The sequence below is a fragment of the Strix uralensis genome, chromosome 1 (assembly GCF_047716275.1).
Source record: "Strix uralensis isolate ZFMK-TIS-50842 chromosome 1, bStrUra1, whole genome shotgun sequence".
Taxonomy (NCBI): Eukaryota; Metazoa; Chordata; class Aves; order Strigiformes; family Strigidae; genus Strix; species Strix uralensis.
Window position 1 is genome coordinate 157,608,315 of NC_133972.1, and position 17,380 is coordinate 157,625,694.

Sequence of the window (17,380 nt, forward strand, 5' to 3'; positions counted from 1 at the left end):
TGTAGCAGTACAAAACAGATAAAATTATATTTGATAACACTATTATAAATAATTGCAATCCATCTCCAGGACATTCAGAGTTTTCACTATAAAAATAATCTATATATTAAGTTCTTTTTTTCTTCCTTATGATTAATAGGAGAGCACAAAAATGTCTATCATATTTACTTGAATAAAGATTGCCATAAATTCTAGCAGTAAATTTGCTAATGAAGTCAATGATTTTAACAATGTTAGCTACCTGTTTAATAGCTATAAAATAACCCAGTAAGAACAAAAGGAAGCACTGTTCAAAGCAGGACGAGGTTCACTGAAGCCCCTTGCTGTATGGGCCAAGTTGCTATGTCGCTTTCTTTCTTAGCAGCTGTATTTCTCCTCCTGTGCTCTCAATGAATAAAGTTGCTTATGTATCTCAGAACAACAGGAAATGGAAAACTGCATTAAATTCTTCCAGTCTGAAACCAAAACAATCTTATCAGAAATAAAATAAAAAGGACACAGCTACTTTGTGACTTCACCTAAATTATCAAATAAGGGATTAATATAGTATTTCTCCCCCATACATGTTACACAGATCCTGAAAGCTAAAAAGAAAAAAAAAAAAAAAAAAAAAAAAAAGGCGTGGAATCAGCAGACTTGTAACTCCTCCATTCCTCACTCCAGCCAGCAAAGCTGTGTCGCTAGACAATGATGAAATGATAAATTGCTGCTGGTAATATTGTAGCTCGAGTTTTTTTCTTAAAATCCCTCCTTAATTTTCAATGCATCTCACCATTTTCTGTTGCCACTGTAACTCTTTTTTTTCAAGTAATCGGTTTCAGTTTTCTCTCATGGAATCCTTTTTCTCTAGGTCTGGTGGGCTATATAGAGAGGTGTATCTCACTACTTCTCAGACGTGTTCTTTCCCAAATAATAGAGAAACTGAACATGGAGAGGTATGTGCGCAATGGTACCAAAGCTAACCCAAATATGCCACTTGACATTGAGGAAAGCAAGGTGAAAAAGAGAAAGACAGAGAGAAGGAGATAAGAAGGAGTGAGAAGAATGGATGGATGGAGGATACAGATTGAGGTTTATGATATTGATGGCAGGAGGCCAGAGTGGGTATTTCTGTGGTCTATTGTGTACTTAGTTCGACCAGATGCAATTGCAGGGCCTTACATATGATGGTCCAGCACTGTAGTTCTATTGATGATATAATTTTATATGTTTTTGTACACATTTTTATTCTCAGGAGACCAGAAGATTAATATGTTCCTCTATGTTATAATCAAGAAAGTCCACAGTAGACTCATTGTTTCCACAGATTCTGTCAGGTAGTCTGGACTTCCTTGTCAACTTTCAGCTCAACTGCAAATATGTCAAGGAGGATGGGAGGTCAAAGAAAGAGACATTTATGGGCTTTGCTTATTTGGCGTTTTTGGGGGGTTAATTTTTTTGTAAAGGAAGTGAACAGTAATGCATTCCATATAGCCATCTGTCTATGTCCTATATTTCCAAACATTTAAAAGAAAAGTATTTTAAATGATCATGGATTATGAAAGGTATGTTTCTTCTTTTTCAAATCACACCTGGATCTAATCCTTTCAGATATATGTCTCTACTGCTCATCCTGCCATCTCATGCTACCTCTGTCTATCATTTTGCTTTATTGCAATGATAGGTTGCTAATCATTTCTACCTTAGGTTTTAAATTACAAATCCATAATGAAGCACTTAAGTATGTGGTCTGATATTTAGGGGTACTAAGTATGCAGATGTTTCATCAGGAAGCTAAAAAGGAGTTACTGGGCAATCAAAATTTTTGAAAATTAGATACTAGGTAGAACCAGACCTGAAAATGTTGATTACAGGGTTATACACATTCACAAAGAGTAAAAGAACAGAAATGGAGATTGCCCTGATGTGATTATCATTTAAATACATCTATTCTCTCATGTCAAGGAATGATGCATGAAATGAATGAAACATAACGAGTTTTCATTTCTTTGCTAGCTGGGTATAAAGACAGGTAGCTTTATAGGAAGTCAGAAAAACAGGAATTGAAAGAAAAATTCTCTCACTGAATGAAGCTGACTTGATGCAGCTCTTAAAAAAAGTAGATCTGGCTGTGGGAAGGGAGACTCCAGTGAAACTCTGGGGTCTAGCCTAACTTCTTTCACTGTTCCTGAAATCACAAAATAAAGCCTCAGATTCAAAGAAGATGAGTATCAAATACAAGGTAACAAATTTATGTTTTGTTATAAAATATTGATTTCTGTGGTTGAAGGCAAAATTTCCACACACTTGTCAGTGATTTAAGAGCTTGAGTTCTACTAATTGGCATGTTATTTTAGCCTAGAAAGGAACTATATGAGGAGTCAGTCATATGCAAACTGAACTCTATTGGTAATCTTCCATTTCAGGTTTCATCATTCTCTGTCATAACTGAAAGGCATAGCACACTATCTGTTAGCATTAGTAGTGCAAAACCTTGGAAAAATGTATAAGGACAGCAGCTGATACCATATATAGTGAATCTGAATTTCCCAATTTATGGCACCAAATCAATGATACAAAATGCTACATATTTTGTTAATATGCATAAGGGTAGTATATATTATATTTTGCATAGTTAAATAATAGGAATTTATATATAACATTTTTGTAATAACACAGCTGCTGTGCAAAGTTACTAACACTTGAAAAATTAACAGACTACAGAGTAGCTATGATCTAGCCAAAAACAATTGTTACACTTAGCTTGATTTAACAGACTATAAAGTAGCTACAATCCAGCCAAAACCAGTTACACATAGCTTGAATTTGTATTTTGTAAATTACCTCTTGCTTGCGTGCAAGCCAGAAAAAAGTGTGTGTGTAACTGCCTCATTTGCTTTCTATAATAAGGGACAAGAAAGGCCTGAAAATTCTTTTACATTTTTCATTTCATACCTTTACATAAGTACGGAGGGAATTTCTATATGAAGTAGCATTCTAATGCATCATACCTGAAGATAAACTATGTCAATGGCTGAATACATTTTACTACAGATGATTCTGGGCTGTATTTCTATGGCAGACCTTCATTGCATTACCTGTTTTCGGATATTTTCCTAGCTATCAAAGTGTTACTCAGCTAGTTACTTTCTCAGAGATTAGTTTCTGTTGCAGGCAGGACTGAGCAGTGTATAACAATGGCCTCAGAGCTTCTCCAGACAGTTTACTATATCTTCTGGCTTGTTGACAGAGACACTTAATGGAAGCAGAAAGATCAAGTGTCCTTACATCAATTTAAAAAAGAAAAAAATAAAAGAGAAAGATAAAAACAACAGTTTCTGTTTATATCCTATAAATACATGTTAGAGTTTATAGTCCCAGGGCCAAGAAACTGATTTAAAAAAATGGATGGATGATATATTCCAACTCTTCAAACATTACTAAAATGAGTTTGATCATAAACTAGATCCTTTCTGGAACATAAATATGAACTTCTGAACTTCAGGAATACCTGTGCCCATTCATTTACTTCAGTGTCTGTGTGAAAACTGTAGACAATTGTGAAAACTGCAGTAGGGAAGTAGTTTTATGTCAGTTCAGAGAACTGAGTCAGCATTTCTCCTATGCAAAAGTATGAGAAGGAATCTGTCCATAAAACTTGCAGATATAAATTCAACTATCTAGTGAAATTCAAGAGTGAATTATAATGTATTGGCATTAATTTGAATAAGCATATGTTAGAAGAACCAGAAAGAATATGATTATGTTTTTCAGAATTTAAAGAATTTGGCATTATTAAAGGTCATAAAACATTTGTGTCTGGATAGGACTATAGACAGTAGAGTTTTAAATATTTTGGTGTCAGATGTGAGTCTATGCATTTGAAAGACTGACCCTGTAACTTGCGTAAGATTACAAATGTGCATTTCTATATATTTTTGTGGGATGTTTGTTTTATTATGTACAGAGATCAGAGAAAAAAATCAAAAATCTTTTGTTAAGAATGTCTTACCTTCATAGTAAACTTTAAACCCGTGAGCACTAACTGCAAAGTCACTTGTCAAGCGCAGTGAAAATACAGATTTTGTACTTGTCACAGGTGGAGGAAGATGAAATCCTGTTAACCTAAAAAACAAAAAAGCACAGCTCGTGGTTAATTGTCTGAAAAATAGAACAGTGTGTGACAGGTTGCTGTTCCAAACAATATTTCATCATGGAAAGGGCAATGGACTTAAAAGTATATAGTTTATATTACTTAAAAAAATTATTTTTATATAATAGTTTAAGGAATCAATATAAAATTTTAGCAGCTTTCATGGACACTGAGCCAGGTAAGGTACATCGTTTTGGGAAAACTACTTAGAGATGATAGTAAGATATAGAAACTGGACTTTAAAAATGGTCCAGATTATCAGTAAATGAAAAAAAAAAAAACACCCAAAACAGTCCAAACCACCAGCCCATTTATACTATTTAGGGTTATGTTAAAACATCTATTGCATTGTATATTTTACACAGACTTCTGTTAAAATCTGTAGTGGGTGAATTTTCTGCAGTAATATGATGAAAGAAAGGGGACCATGATTCACTTTACTGAGGGAATTTAAAATTACTTAAACTATGTACTTTAACCTCAGAGAAGATATTTCTGCTTTCAACTCAAACAGGAAATCCAAAGAGCATCATTGTGAAATCATACATCCATAACGTGCTGGGTTTGGGTGGCAGGGTTTTGGTAGCAGGGGAGGGGTCTACAGTGGTGGCCCCTGTGAGAAGCTTCTCAAAGCTCCCTCAGCTCCAAGTCGGTCCCACCTCTGGCCAAAACCGAGCCAATTAGTGATGGTGGCTGTGCCTCTGGGATAACGTATTTAAGAAGGGGAACCTGAGTTGGGGACGATTTTGAGAAGGAGTTACAAGAAGGACACCTATACAAACACCGAGGTCAGTGAAAGGAAGGAGGAAGTGGGGGGAGGTGTTCTGGAGCAGGTTCCCCCCTGTACCCCATGGTGAGATGGCAGGGCTGCCCTCCCCTGCCACCATGGAGGTCACTGGAAGAACAGAGATTTGCCTGCAGCCTGTGGAGGACCTCCGGGGCTCTATGGGAAGAAGAAGCCCCTGCTGTTGTAGTTTGGCACTCGGAGGACTGCAACATGTGGAGGTGACCTACGCCAGAGCACCTCAGGAAGAATGTGTCCTGTGGGGAGAGAGTTTGTGGAGGACTGTCTCCTGTGAGAGGGATGCCAAGTGGAGTAGGGGGAAGAATGCAGAGGAGTGCATCCCCCCCAACCCCGGAGGAAGAAGCATTGGACTGACTGCATCCCCCATCCCCTGCCTCTGTGCCACTGGAGGAGGAGGTAGAAATATCAGGAACAAAACAGCCCAGAGAGAAAGGAGGGGTGGGATAAGCTGTGTTTTTAAGATATAGTAACTTTTCCCACTGTCCCATTCTGTCTGTTAAATGTTGGTTTTGTAAAGTGTTTGAATTAAAGTGATGTTCTTGTTTATTTCCCCTTCCCCTAGGAGTGTCTTTTGCCTGTGACCATTTAAATAGGTGAGAAAACCCTCCCTGTCCTTATCTCAATTCCTGAGCCTTTTTTTTTCATTTTTCTCCTTCCCAGCACTGGCAGGGATGGAGTGAGTGAACAGCTGGGTGGTGCTCAACTGCCCTCTGGGCTCAAACCAGGACCTTGCAAGGAATTATGGGGTTGTTAGGAGGTTTTTTTTGGTTGGTTGGCTGGTTGATTTGGTTTTATTAAAACCAGTATTTTTGAGACACAGATGAAAGGACACTTCTTGTGTACTCATAGCACTGCTGATATGCTCTACTGATACGCAGCTCTACACATTCTTTTCATTTGATGTAGGTAACACTTTCTTTGTTCTAGGAGAATAACCCAATCAGGGTTCATACCAGAGCAACAAAACCCATAGTATTTACCTGTCAAAAATATGTAGAGAACAAATTTAATAATTTAGCAATGTATACTCACAAATGAAAACTAGACATACCTTTGGAGCCCAGTTAGTCGTGTATGGCAAATTGTGTAGCAGATTAGGATGATTTATTTTATTAATGATTAACATTAAATTGTTTTCATGTGTTTGTAGCTGAGCCCTATTTTTACTCATTACTTTGAATTTAGAATTATAGAAAAATTTAGGTCAGAAGACACCTGTGGAGATCAGACAGTCTAACCTCCTGCTCAAAGTAGGCTTAATGTAAGAGTAAGTCAAAGTTGCTCAAGACTTACCTTTTCTCTTAAAATAAATTCACCATTCCCTTTTTTTTTTATTCATACATTCATGATGATGTTTTAATTTACTGCTATATGTGAAATATAAAATTTAATGTACATATGCACAAACAACCTCCAAAACTGTTCACTACTTTGTTAAACACCCACTACAAAACAGCTGTGTATTAAATATGATTCACAGAGACATTTGATTTTTCAATACATCTTTATAGGATTCCAGAACACACAGTTCATAGGTTGGTCTTCTGAACACATAAAAAAAAAAAAAAAAAAAAAAAAAAGATGTAAACTCTGATATTTTTTACTGGAAAGAAAAGCACATAACTTTAATTTTGCTTGATATTAGTACTGCAAACACCAATGGTGTTTAATGTTGCTTTAATACATTTTCTGCTGCTTTGTACTGAAATTCACTCTCAGTCTTGTTCTGAAATGTACTGATAAGTTATGTCCTGCCATTATCACCAGAGGGAAGGACAGAGAGTGATGAGAAGCCTGGAATTTGAAAGGTCAGGAAATGATTTCCTGAAAAATTATTGCAATTGCAATATTAGCATTTATTTTAATGATTTATCTATTTTTAATGTTTAGATACCTTTAGATGAGTTCTACGTAGTGTACTAGTAATTCACCATGAGACTCATTTGCTGTGGGGACCATAAAAAGTTTTATATTGTTCTCTGATGACTGTCTATTAGTGTTCTTACTACTTGGTGTTCTTAACAGATACTCTAAATTAATGGGTGTTATATTGTTGGTTTTTCTCAGGTAATCTTTGGCAAAAAATCCCACAATAGCCTGTCTTTTTTCCAGGAAATATTCATTCAGTACCCTATGCCCTCACTGAAACAATTGTTAAAGACACCGCAATAGCCAATGTATGCTATTGGTCACAATCATGACAGGTATGAAAGCCAAATTGTAAGATAATATTACTCACAGCATAATGACCAGAAAATTCAAAAAAATAAAAAAAAGTAGCAATGACAATTAAAGAGGTGTATATACAGATATCTTTTGTCATTAACAACTTCATGAATAATGTAATTAAATCAAAAGTAGATTAAAGAATTTATATGACTGTGCAAAGATGGAGCATTATTTACAGAATTTTTAGGAAACACATTATTTTATTTGATTATGAAAATATATTTTTATTCTAACAATAAAAAAAAATAATAAAATGCTTAACTCTCCCAAATGGGCATATGCACTCTTTTACAAGTCAATATCAATGAAATTTTTCATTAGCTTATACATAAACCAATAAATACATTAATTCATTGGTAAGTATCACCACTTGAAAGTAATCTGACTTAACATAAAACCAAGCAATAATTTGAATAAAAATTTAATTCGCAGCACACAGTAGGTCTAGCTGGTAACTATTTAGCTAATCAATGATTTGAGAGAATTGTGGGTATAAACACATATCCAGCAGAAAAGAAATACACGTTTATCCCAAATTATTTAATTTTATGAGTCGTACATATACACAGCTTAGATGGGTAGGGTATTTTTAAAATGAACACGTTACTAGTGTGGCAAGCATTACAGCTTCATGTGCAAAATGGATCATTATTAGAGCCATTTGATACCATTTAGCTTTCAGGGGTCTGCCTTTTATCACCATCATTATGCTGCATTTACTCAGAAAGGTTCAGCTTGATTCTTTAATTCAGTTGCTATACTTAAATATATATGAAAAAATGCAGAGGTTTTATTTGTGGTTTAGTGGATGCAAAATTAATTAAAATTTTTAATTAGTAAAAATACAACAACATGAAAATATCACTTGGTAATATACTACACATTTTCAAGAGGGAATATAATGTAATTTGCTCAGACAATTGAAGTAACCAATACTTGAGTATTTTTCATTGGGTACTACAGTACATTGACCTCAGAGCTTAAGTCTCAGTTGTGTGTAAAACTCTTCAAAAAGTTATAAATGTTAGCTAGAATCGTTTTCTTTGCCATTGAAAATAAAACATAGCAAGTACATAATAACTGCAGCAGAGAGATGTCAGGTAAGCAGCAAAATGCCTGCAAGATAATGTATGTGCATAGGTCTGATTGTCACCTATTCAGACCAGTCACAACTAAATGGCTAACAAAGAGAGTAAGTACCTGGTAAAAGCAAAACTTTATGTGGGACACTTATGCAAAACAAGCAGTCATCTCCTTAAGCTGGTATCATCTGCATATTAATCATATTTAAAATTCAAATTTCCTGTAGTAGCTGAGTTTTTTTTTATCTACAGCAATTTTCTCTCTTAAATGCCATTTGCATACTTCATTCCATTTGCATCAACTTTTTTCAGATTTAAAATACTTAATGGAGTGATTCAGGTGTCTCTCTACTGTTATTTTAGACACTGTGAGGTATCTGAGACATCAGGACAGAGCTGGTAGATATGACATTGGACCAACATGAGACCCATTGCTCTTCTGGAGATGGGATTCTAGATGTGCCCCCATGCAATGTTTAGCCACTTCAATCACCCCTTTATAGTCTACCACTTTGGCAGAATAAATTTATACTAGGACGGGGGGGGGGGGGGGGGGGGGGGGGGGGGCGGGGGGAGCACTTTTCATTCACCCAGTCCTTATCCTCTTTCCCTTTTTTGTGTTGGAATTGGCTCATTTAGTGTTACCTGAAATACATAAAGAGATCCCATAAGCAACTGATACTGGCTTCTGTGGTAAGAAACCATGGAAACTAAAATGCAATGTCTACAGAAGTTTGAGAAAAATATATTTCTTTCTCTTTCAACTCTTAAAAAACAAAATTTTGAATTTAACATTATACTGGAATATTTGATTGGGATGGTGCAGTTCAGCTACAAAGTATTATCCAACATACAACAGTGATACAAATTTTTAAATTAATACACTTCATATTAATGCATATGTTTGCTTTGTTCTCACTGATGTCTTATCAAGCTTGTCTGGTACATTACGCCCACAGGAAATGGACACATTATATGTCCAGCTAGTAGACTCTGAAGTTGTGAATGTGAAGTATGAAACTAGCTGGGTAGATGCCCAAAGACAACAGATAATTCTGGGAGTGCAGGAAAAGGTTGAGATACATTTTTATTTATTCAGCTCTTCTACCTTAGAAACATCAGATGTTCTTCCTGAAAATCTTCTTGTCTACAGAAATTCTGAAACTCCAGTGTAAATATGGTAAAATTAAAGTTGGTATATCATGTGGAGACATAATATGTATTTAGATATTATTTGCATAATTTAGATATTTGTAAGCAAAATTATGATGCTTTGTAAAGTAGTTTCAATAAAGTGAATCTGGCAAAGTTTTTGTAATGACTTCACCATATAAGAATGAACAGAACAGAAACACTTGGTAACTGGGAGCCAGAGTAAAAGGCATGTGAGATATGATTAAAGATAGGTGTATAAATAACCTCAAATAGACCCAAGGCTGAGGAGAAGAAAATCTCCATCATCACCATCATACTCTTTGGCAAAGAATTCATCTTGCTGGTTGTTTATCATAACTACCCCCTGGTGCCATCTTCATCCCCCTGAGGAAAACCAAAGCTGTTGGGGACCCAGAGGGATATCAGAAGGGTGAGAACACCACCAGAGAAAAGAGGTAGATTCTAGGAAGATTCTGTACAATTTTAACTGCATTATCAACAAGATTTTGCTTTAATAATTGGTTACATGGAGTATGAGTGTTAGTAATTTGTAAATGGATTAGTAATAACTACTGCTATATTAACTGTTATATTTTTATTTGTTAAGATTTCTTGGCAAAATATGACATATTTTATTTGAGTCCTCAGATGTCTCTAAGTACTAAGGATGCAAGTGCAGAATATTTCCCAATGTACAAATTAAGTGACTAAAAGATGTCTGTTTCCATCTGAAAGACTAGTTTCGAAGGAATCTGTGTCATATGTGGGGAAGTTCTCTGACTCCATCCTTAGATCTTTTTTCAGTAATGGAAAGGGTCGAATGGAGTCTGCAACAAAACATTGTCTTATGTCTGCAGGAATTTCTAAATATCCTGTCACCATTAATTAAAATATAGTAAATAAATTCTAAGAAGTTTTGATTATTTCTGAATATATATGAAAATCTGTAGTAATTTTTTTTGTTTTATTAGTGACTGAAAATTACATAACTATTTTTTCAGACATGCCATTTACAGTGTGTATCACTGTCTTTTCTTCCTGTGAGTTACTGTATTTCGGCACATGCTGTAGATTCACAAAAAACATGGGCATACAACAAAACACAGTTGAATCTCTGTCTGTTTTCCTTTCTTAAACTGGATTTTAAAAGACTTACTCCACGAATAATTGTAATCTCTCTCACTCTCTTTTTTTAATCATCTATATCATCATTTAAGAACAACAAATCAGCTTAGATTTATGGTTTCCAAGCTTTTAAGGTTTCTGAGTAGAGATTTCTGAAGTTTTATCAATCTTTTGTTCTCTGCTTTTACTGTGATCCTTGGGATAAACCTTTAATCATATATCAAGTGAGCTTTTAGTTGCATGCTGGACTTTAAAGCTCCCAACTGCAGGAACAAATTAGAGCAATCTCTTCATAACTGCAAAGTTAAAATGATGGAAAGCAGTCTTGATTAGTCATACAAAAGTGCTCCTAGATAAATTGTTTACTTCAGATTGTGGTGTGATAAATGACAGCATTTCCTCATTGCCTGTATATCCCAGATAAACTGTTGTTTGACAAAACATCGATTACCCTTTTAAATATGTAATTTTAAAAAAATGTATTTTAAAGACCTTTTTTCAGGTTCACAAAATTCTAGCTTTTTTACAGTCTGTTACTGCTTTCCAAAGAAAATACAGTCCTTCTAGAATATTTCAATTTGGATTGGATAGTATACAAGGAGATTGACCAAAAGATCTTTTAAGTGAATAGTAGTCTTTCACTTGATCTAAATAAACTTCTGATTAGCTCATAGGAATTTTGCAACAGGAAGAGTTCTAGGTTAATCTGAAATGTGTTTGTGCCTAAACAAATAAAATAATGCAGAAATATAAAACATGTCAACATGTCAACTTATTATAACTTTGACTGTAAAATTAGAAAGAGTGTCAAAGTCCATCCATTCTCACTTTTAGTTTGATCTCCAAAGAACTGTTTATTCTTAATGTCAAATGCAGAAGATGGATTCTGATGAAGAATACGCCTAATAAGCCAAATGCCAAGTATAAAATAAAAGTTGGTAAAATTAACTTTTTTATACCTTCACTGAGAATCTTCCCCACAGATAAAGCCAAACTTTCTGAAGACAGTAGAAATGTTATTCCATATTTAACTGTTTTCAGGAAATTGAAATATCTGATATATTCAAAGCACATTTAAAATATTTCTAATTATAGCTTTTGCTTTTATCATATTAATATAACTTTTATTTTTCTTCCGCTGTGAAATTTTGGTCTCAGTGTTACATATGCAACTTGATAATCTTCAGAGAATATTATTCTTAAAATCTGTAGTACATAAACAAATTAAACTGCATAACCAGTGGATTTCTTCTATTAAACTGAATACAGTCCTCCTACCAATTGTGTTATTTGCTGCTGTGTCCAGTAACTTATATTATTTATGCAGACACTACCATTTAACACTTATCAAATAAATGCAACTTAAACTTAGTAAGGTACTGCTGGGGCTTGGTCTTGTTGGACTACATGCTGATGAATTCATTATTAGCTGATGGAGTCTTGTCTGTGTGTTTGTGCATTCATATACACTTCTATTCATTTTCTAAGTAGCAGATTAGATTTAACATCTGACTGGAATGATGTTACACCGATTCAATTTCAAATTTAGTGAGATATGGTCTTTTGCCTGCCAAATTCTTGTTTAACATTTTCCTGCTACTTCTGATTATTGAGAAAAAAAAAAATCATAGATGCTCTCAGCAGAAGGGATTGCTTATTTGCATTTGCTAAGATAAAAACATCCTCTTCTCACCCAATTTGTTACTGCATTTGTTGTGATCAGCATCTGGTTGGCTGAAATAAAAGATTTCTTCAGGTTTTTTTCTAGGCACAGTTTTATTTTTGTCTTCTAATACAAATCAAATATTTGTTTCTGAGGACCCTATCCCCTCACTTGTACATTGTCATGGCATTTTCTTATTTTGAATACTGAGATATTGAAGAGAAGATATGATTACTTAGTAAAGTATGAATTTTAAATATGTAGTGTATCCAATTTGGCATCCCATATTTCTGACTGCCACATTAAAACTGCATAGTTTCCTATTGGCATGTTATTGGTTGCCTTCTTTCATGATAATGGAAAATGTTTCCTTTTCAGTCTGTTTTGTGGTCTTTTTTTATTGTGTCTCTTCCATAATAACTCATCAAACATATAAGCATCTCTGATCTCTGAACAGCAGACTAACCATCTACCAGTAGAAAGTTCCAAAAGCATTGAAAACTAGCTAAGGAGCAGTAACAGTGAGTCATAAAAGGTAAGTAACAGAAAAGCTAGGAAAGGCAAGGAAATATGCTTTTCAAAATTAAAGTATGCATTTCACTACCAAGATCTTTGATGAAATCTATGACATTAAATACATTATTTAAACATCAGTGGTGCTTTTATGTTTATGAATGAGTTAAGAAATAAAATTACTTTAAAAGGTAAAAGTTACCTACAACCGTTATCTACAAATATGTTTGCTTTTGAATAAGACCATGCATCTTTAAAGTAGCCCAGATCGTATTAACCCAAAGTTTCTCTTCCTTCCCTGAAATTGAATAGCCCATATTCCACACACAAAATCATACAGGACATTCAGTCTGAAGTATATCTCATGCTGTTGGATTTCTATACCATATTCCACAGCCTAGTGCTTGAGATTTAGTTGTAATTGTTTTAGTATAATTTACTTTCTCAGTGTCCACTGTAAACTAGAATGAATGCCACAAGAGAAAGAAGATTTTTTTTTATTCTTGTTTTGGCTTTCCCATGCAGTTTACCAAAAATGCATTAGTCTTCCCAAATAAATAAATACAAAACTTGTCCTATTGAAAATATGAGAAATACACAGGAAGGTTACCATAAAAAGATTGCCTGGATATCCTAAAATATTAATTCCACAACACAAGATAACAGGATAAATCAGACTGGAAGGAACTTCAGGAGGTCTCTATTCCAGACTCTTGCTCAAAGCAGGGTCAGGTCTGAGGTCAGACCAGGTTGCCCAGGGCTTTATACTGTTAAGTCTTGAAAATCTACAAGGATGGATGTTGCCCAGCTTCTCTGGGCAATCAGAACCAGTCCTTAATTGTCCATGAGACATACTGTGACAGATTCAAATGATTCTATGTGATAATAGCTTCTTTCACCTGATTTAAGTAACATACCTAAGTGATCACAAATACCACAGGAGAGAGGATCTTGCAATTCTAACATGCTTATTCTCACAATACACACTGAAGTCAGAAAGTGCTGTTTTCCCAGTGGAGGAACAGAAACAAGAGACCAGGATTCAGACTTGGTTTAAAAACCTTAATCTCTGTAGAGAGACAGTTCTTTCTCACAGTCCTTAATTTAAATAAAATCATAGAAGCATAGAATGGTTTGGGTTGGAAGGGACCTCCAAAAGTCATCTAGTTCAACTTCCCTTCATCTTCAACTCATCAACTTCTTCAACATCTTTAACATCTTCAACTAGATCAGGTTGCTCAAAGCCCTGTCCAGCCTGACCTTGAATGTTTCCAGGGATGGGGCACCTCCAACTTCTCTGGACAACCTATTCCAGTGTTTCACTACCCTCATTATTAAAAATGTCTTCCTTATGTCTAATCTGAATCTAATCTCTTTTAGTTTAAAACCATTGCCCCTTCTACTATTGCTACATGCCCTGCTAAAAAGTCTGTCTCCATCTTTCTTATAAGCCCCTTTAAGTATTGAAAGGCTGCAATACGGTCTCCCTGGTGCCTCTACTTAAGTGGAGGGGGAACAAACAAAGCTCAGAGGACAGTACTGAAGAAAAATACAAGGTGACAAAGTGCAGAAACACAATATCTAACGTGTCAACCTACAAAACTGTCTGTGAAAGATGAATTTCGTTGTAGAACTCCTAGAACAAATGAATGAATTTTATTCTTTACCACCACTACAATAAAAATAAACTGATTCCCACATAAAACAACTATAAACTTTGTTAGTACATATTACTATTTATTTCTAGTACAGATCTTAGAAGAGTATTTCTACATTTGCAAAGACACCCTACTTTCCTTAGTTTCCAATGTATGTTTGGGATTGGTTTTCTGACTTTTTTTTTTAATTTTTATTTCTTGTTTAGATAGAAGAATGATAAAAATGAAGTTTCACACTAAAAAAAAAAAAGAGAATATTTTAAAATGAGTACACCAGAACATTTCTGAGAGTAAAAAACTACTAGTCACCTTGTGCATATGAATTTAAATTTCTGAAGATGTGAGAGTCCTATATCTAATCTGATGGATCACATCAACAATATTTCCATGATTATATATTTCTGACTGCTCTATTAACTGTCAGAGCAAATCTAGTTTCCCTTTAATTCTTCAATGCCGTGGCCTTTTCTCCCTTCCATATTCTATGCACCCACGTATGCATCCATGCTTTTCTGACCTTTGAGCAGAACAGACCATGTCCAAACAGCAACTTCCAAAAATGTCAAAGGTTTAAAAGTCAAGGAGCAATAGTAGCTAATCTGAAATGAACAAAAGAATTCTGAAGTATTGGATTGCATAATCACTCATGATGGCAATCAAGACACTACTCACACTTATTAATGAATTTTGGAGGGAGAAATAACAACTTACACTTTGCATTTGTCTTTTTGCCGATATGTTCTAACTGTTTTTCCAACATTATATTAGAAAGTAAAATAGTCCATAATAATTAAAATTGTAATAGATTCCTTTTTAATCCTTCCTACTTCAAAATTTTTCCATTGACCCAGTACATATTTTCCTATAGAACACAAACAATCAAGCATCATGGTTTTCTTGCTAGTGTTCTGCTATACTTTGTTAGAAAAATAACTATTACAGTTTAAAGAAAAGCTATTAATTCTTTCATAATGATAGAAAGAATTCTATGAAACTTTAAGTGGCAAATTAAAACTGATAAGATGAAGTTCAATTACCTTGTTAAACTATTTTTATTAATCCAAGTTTAGAAGGATTCAGAAAAGGATTGGACATGTAACTAATAAGTAAATTCAGAGTTCAGTAGTATATCCCTTTAAGAACTGATAGAGTTTTAAGAGGGATATGAAAATCTCATGATTCAAGAATTAAATCAATTTCTAGGCAGTGAGTTAAACTGAAGCTCTGTAATGTGTATATTTCATGGGTAACCTCATGTCAAGGTTTTGGTAGTGGGAGAGGCTCTGTGAGGATAGGTCAGAGGCTACTCCATGCTGGACACAGCTAGGTCCAGACCCACTGCAGAACAGTGCCTCTGTGGAAACATTTAAGAGGCTAAATGCTGCACAAGCAATGAGAAGTGAGGAAAAACTGTGAAAAACAGACCTGTGAACACCAAGGTCAGAGAAGGACAGGGAGATGGTGTGTAAGGCAATGTAGCAGAGATTCCTCTGCAGCCCATGGAGTGCCATGCTAGAGTATATATCCACACTGTAGCCTGTAGAAGACCCCACATAAGAGCAGATGGACATTCCCTGAAGTAATTACAGCCTATGAAGAAGACCCATTGGAGCAGTCCATGGAGGACCCAGGCTGGAACAGGGAAAATTGTGAGGAGAAAGAAGCAGCAGAGAGGAACTGTTATGAACCAACCACAACCCTGCATTCCCCATCTCCCCTGTGCTGCTCAGGGAGGGGAAAGGTAAAGGAGATAATAATGGAGTAAAGTTGGGCCTGGGAAGAAAAGGGTCGGTATGAGGGGAAGGTGTTTTAGTTTTTGTCTTTGCTTCTCGCCATCCAGCTCTCTTTTTAATTGGCAATTAATTAAATTAATTTTCCCCAAGTTGAGTCTGTTTTGCCTGTGACAGTAATTGGTAAGTGATCTTCCTGTCTTTACCTTGACCTAGGAGCTTTTTCATCTTATCTTCTCTTGCAGTCCTGTTGTTGCGGGGGAGGGGGGGGGGGGAGTGATGGAGTGAATGGGTGGGCATCTGACAGCCAGCCAAGGTCAACTCACCATAACCTCTGGTATTATTTCTTACACACCAGTTCAGAACAAACATTTTTGAAATCTCAGAAGGTATTGGAAAGGGGAAACACTTCTCTACTAAGTAATAGACAATTAAGTCTGAATCTAATCAGTGTTTTAAGTTTTTGGGTGTGGATGTGTGTATGCACATGTTCCTGTTAAGAAGTTATTAAAGGTGCTGAATTTCAGCTGAGAGTATTGCAAGTTTGATCTGCAGTATCCTGGTAAAATTCAACTGATGTTTGGTATTCCAGTTTTCCTTCCAAGGAATCAGAATTCAATTCCACTGAATTAGGAAGAAAGTAAGGAATGTAAAGGCTTCTTTAAAAGAATTCCAACTCAAATATGAATAGGAGTAACTTCTACACTTTTCATATGTGTATTCAGTCAGTTTAAAATAAATAAATAGAATTTGTCTTCATAGCCTACAAAACAAAGCAGAAACTGAGCAGAAGTGGCTGACTGGGTTCAAGTTTTACTCTCACTGAAAATGTTAATAAAAATATCTTATACTTTATTCAAAAATTCATTAACAAATTGGAATATGATTTATGAACTAATTTATTTTCATCAAATGATAATTTTTCCTTGTCAAAATGCAAAACTCTTCATGCGATCTATTATTTTAAAATAATTATCATAGGTCAAGGCTGAACATTTTTAATTGAACAGCTGCTTTGAACTAAACAATAAATTACTCATCAGGTTCTGGCATGATCATTATATTCTTTACAAAGCATGTTTCTAAAAACTGCCACCATCCATTATCAGTGTGAAACTTTTATTATGCAGATCTCCACTTCTTTTTAGCATCAGAAATGAAACAGACTTTATAAATAATTATCTTTCTTATAACAGTCAATTTATTTTAATACATAAAAAATAACAAGAAGAACTTCAAATGGTAAGAAGAACCAGATATCTCACTACCATACAAATAGTCTTTAAAA

The 17,380-nt window shown here is 34.9% G+C and overlaps 1 protein-coding gene across 2 annotated transcripts in view; it reads right to left on the reverse strand.

Annotated features, from left to right (window-relative positions):
* CSMD3 (CUB and Sushi multiple domains 3) overlaps positions 1-17,380 on the reverse strand; it is a 759,152-nt gene that overhangs the window by 636,260 nt on the left and 105,512 nt on the right. For both annotated transcript variants that reach the window (XM_074886756.1, XM_074886745.1), the window contains exon 3: positions 3,992-4,104. In XM_074886756.1, the coding sequence (XP_074742857.1) occupies positions 3,992-4,104 (113 nt within the window). The remainder of the gene's footprint in view (positions 1-3,991; positions 4,105-17,380) is intronic.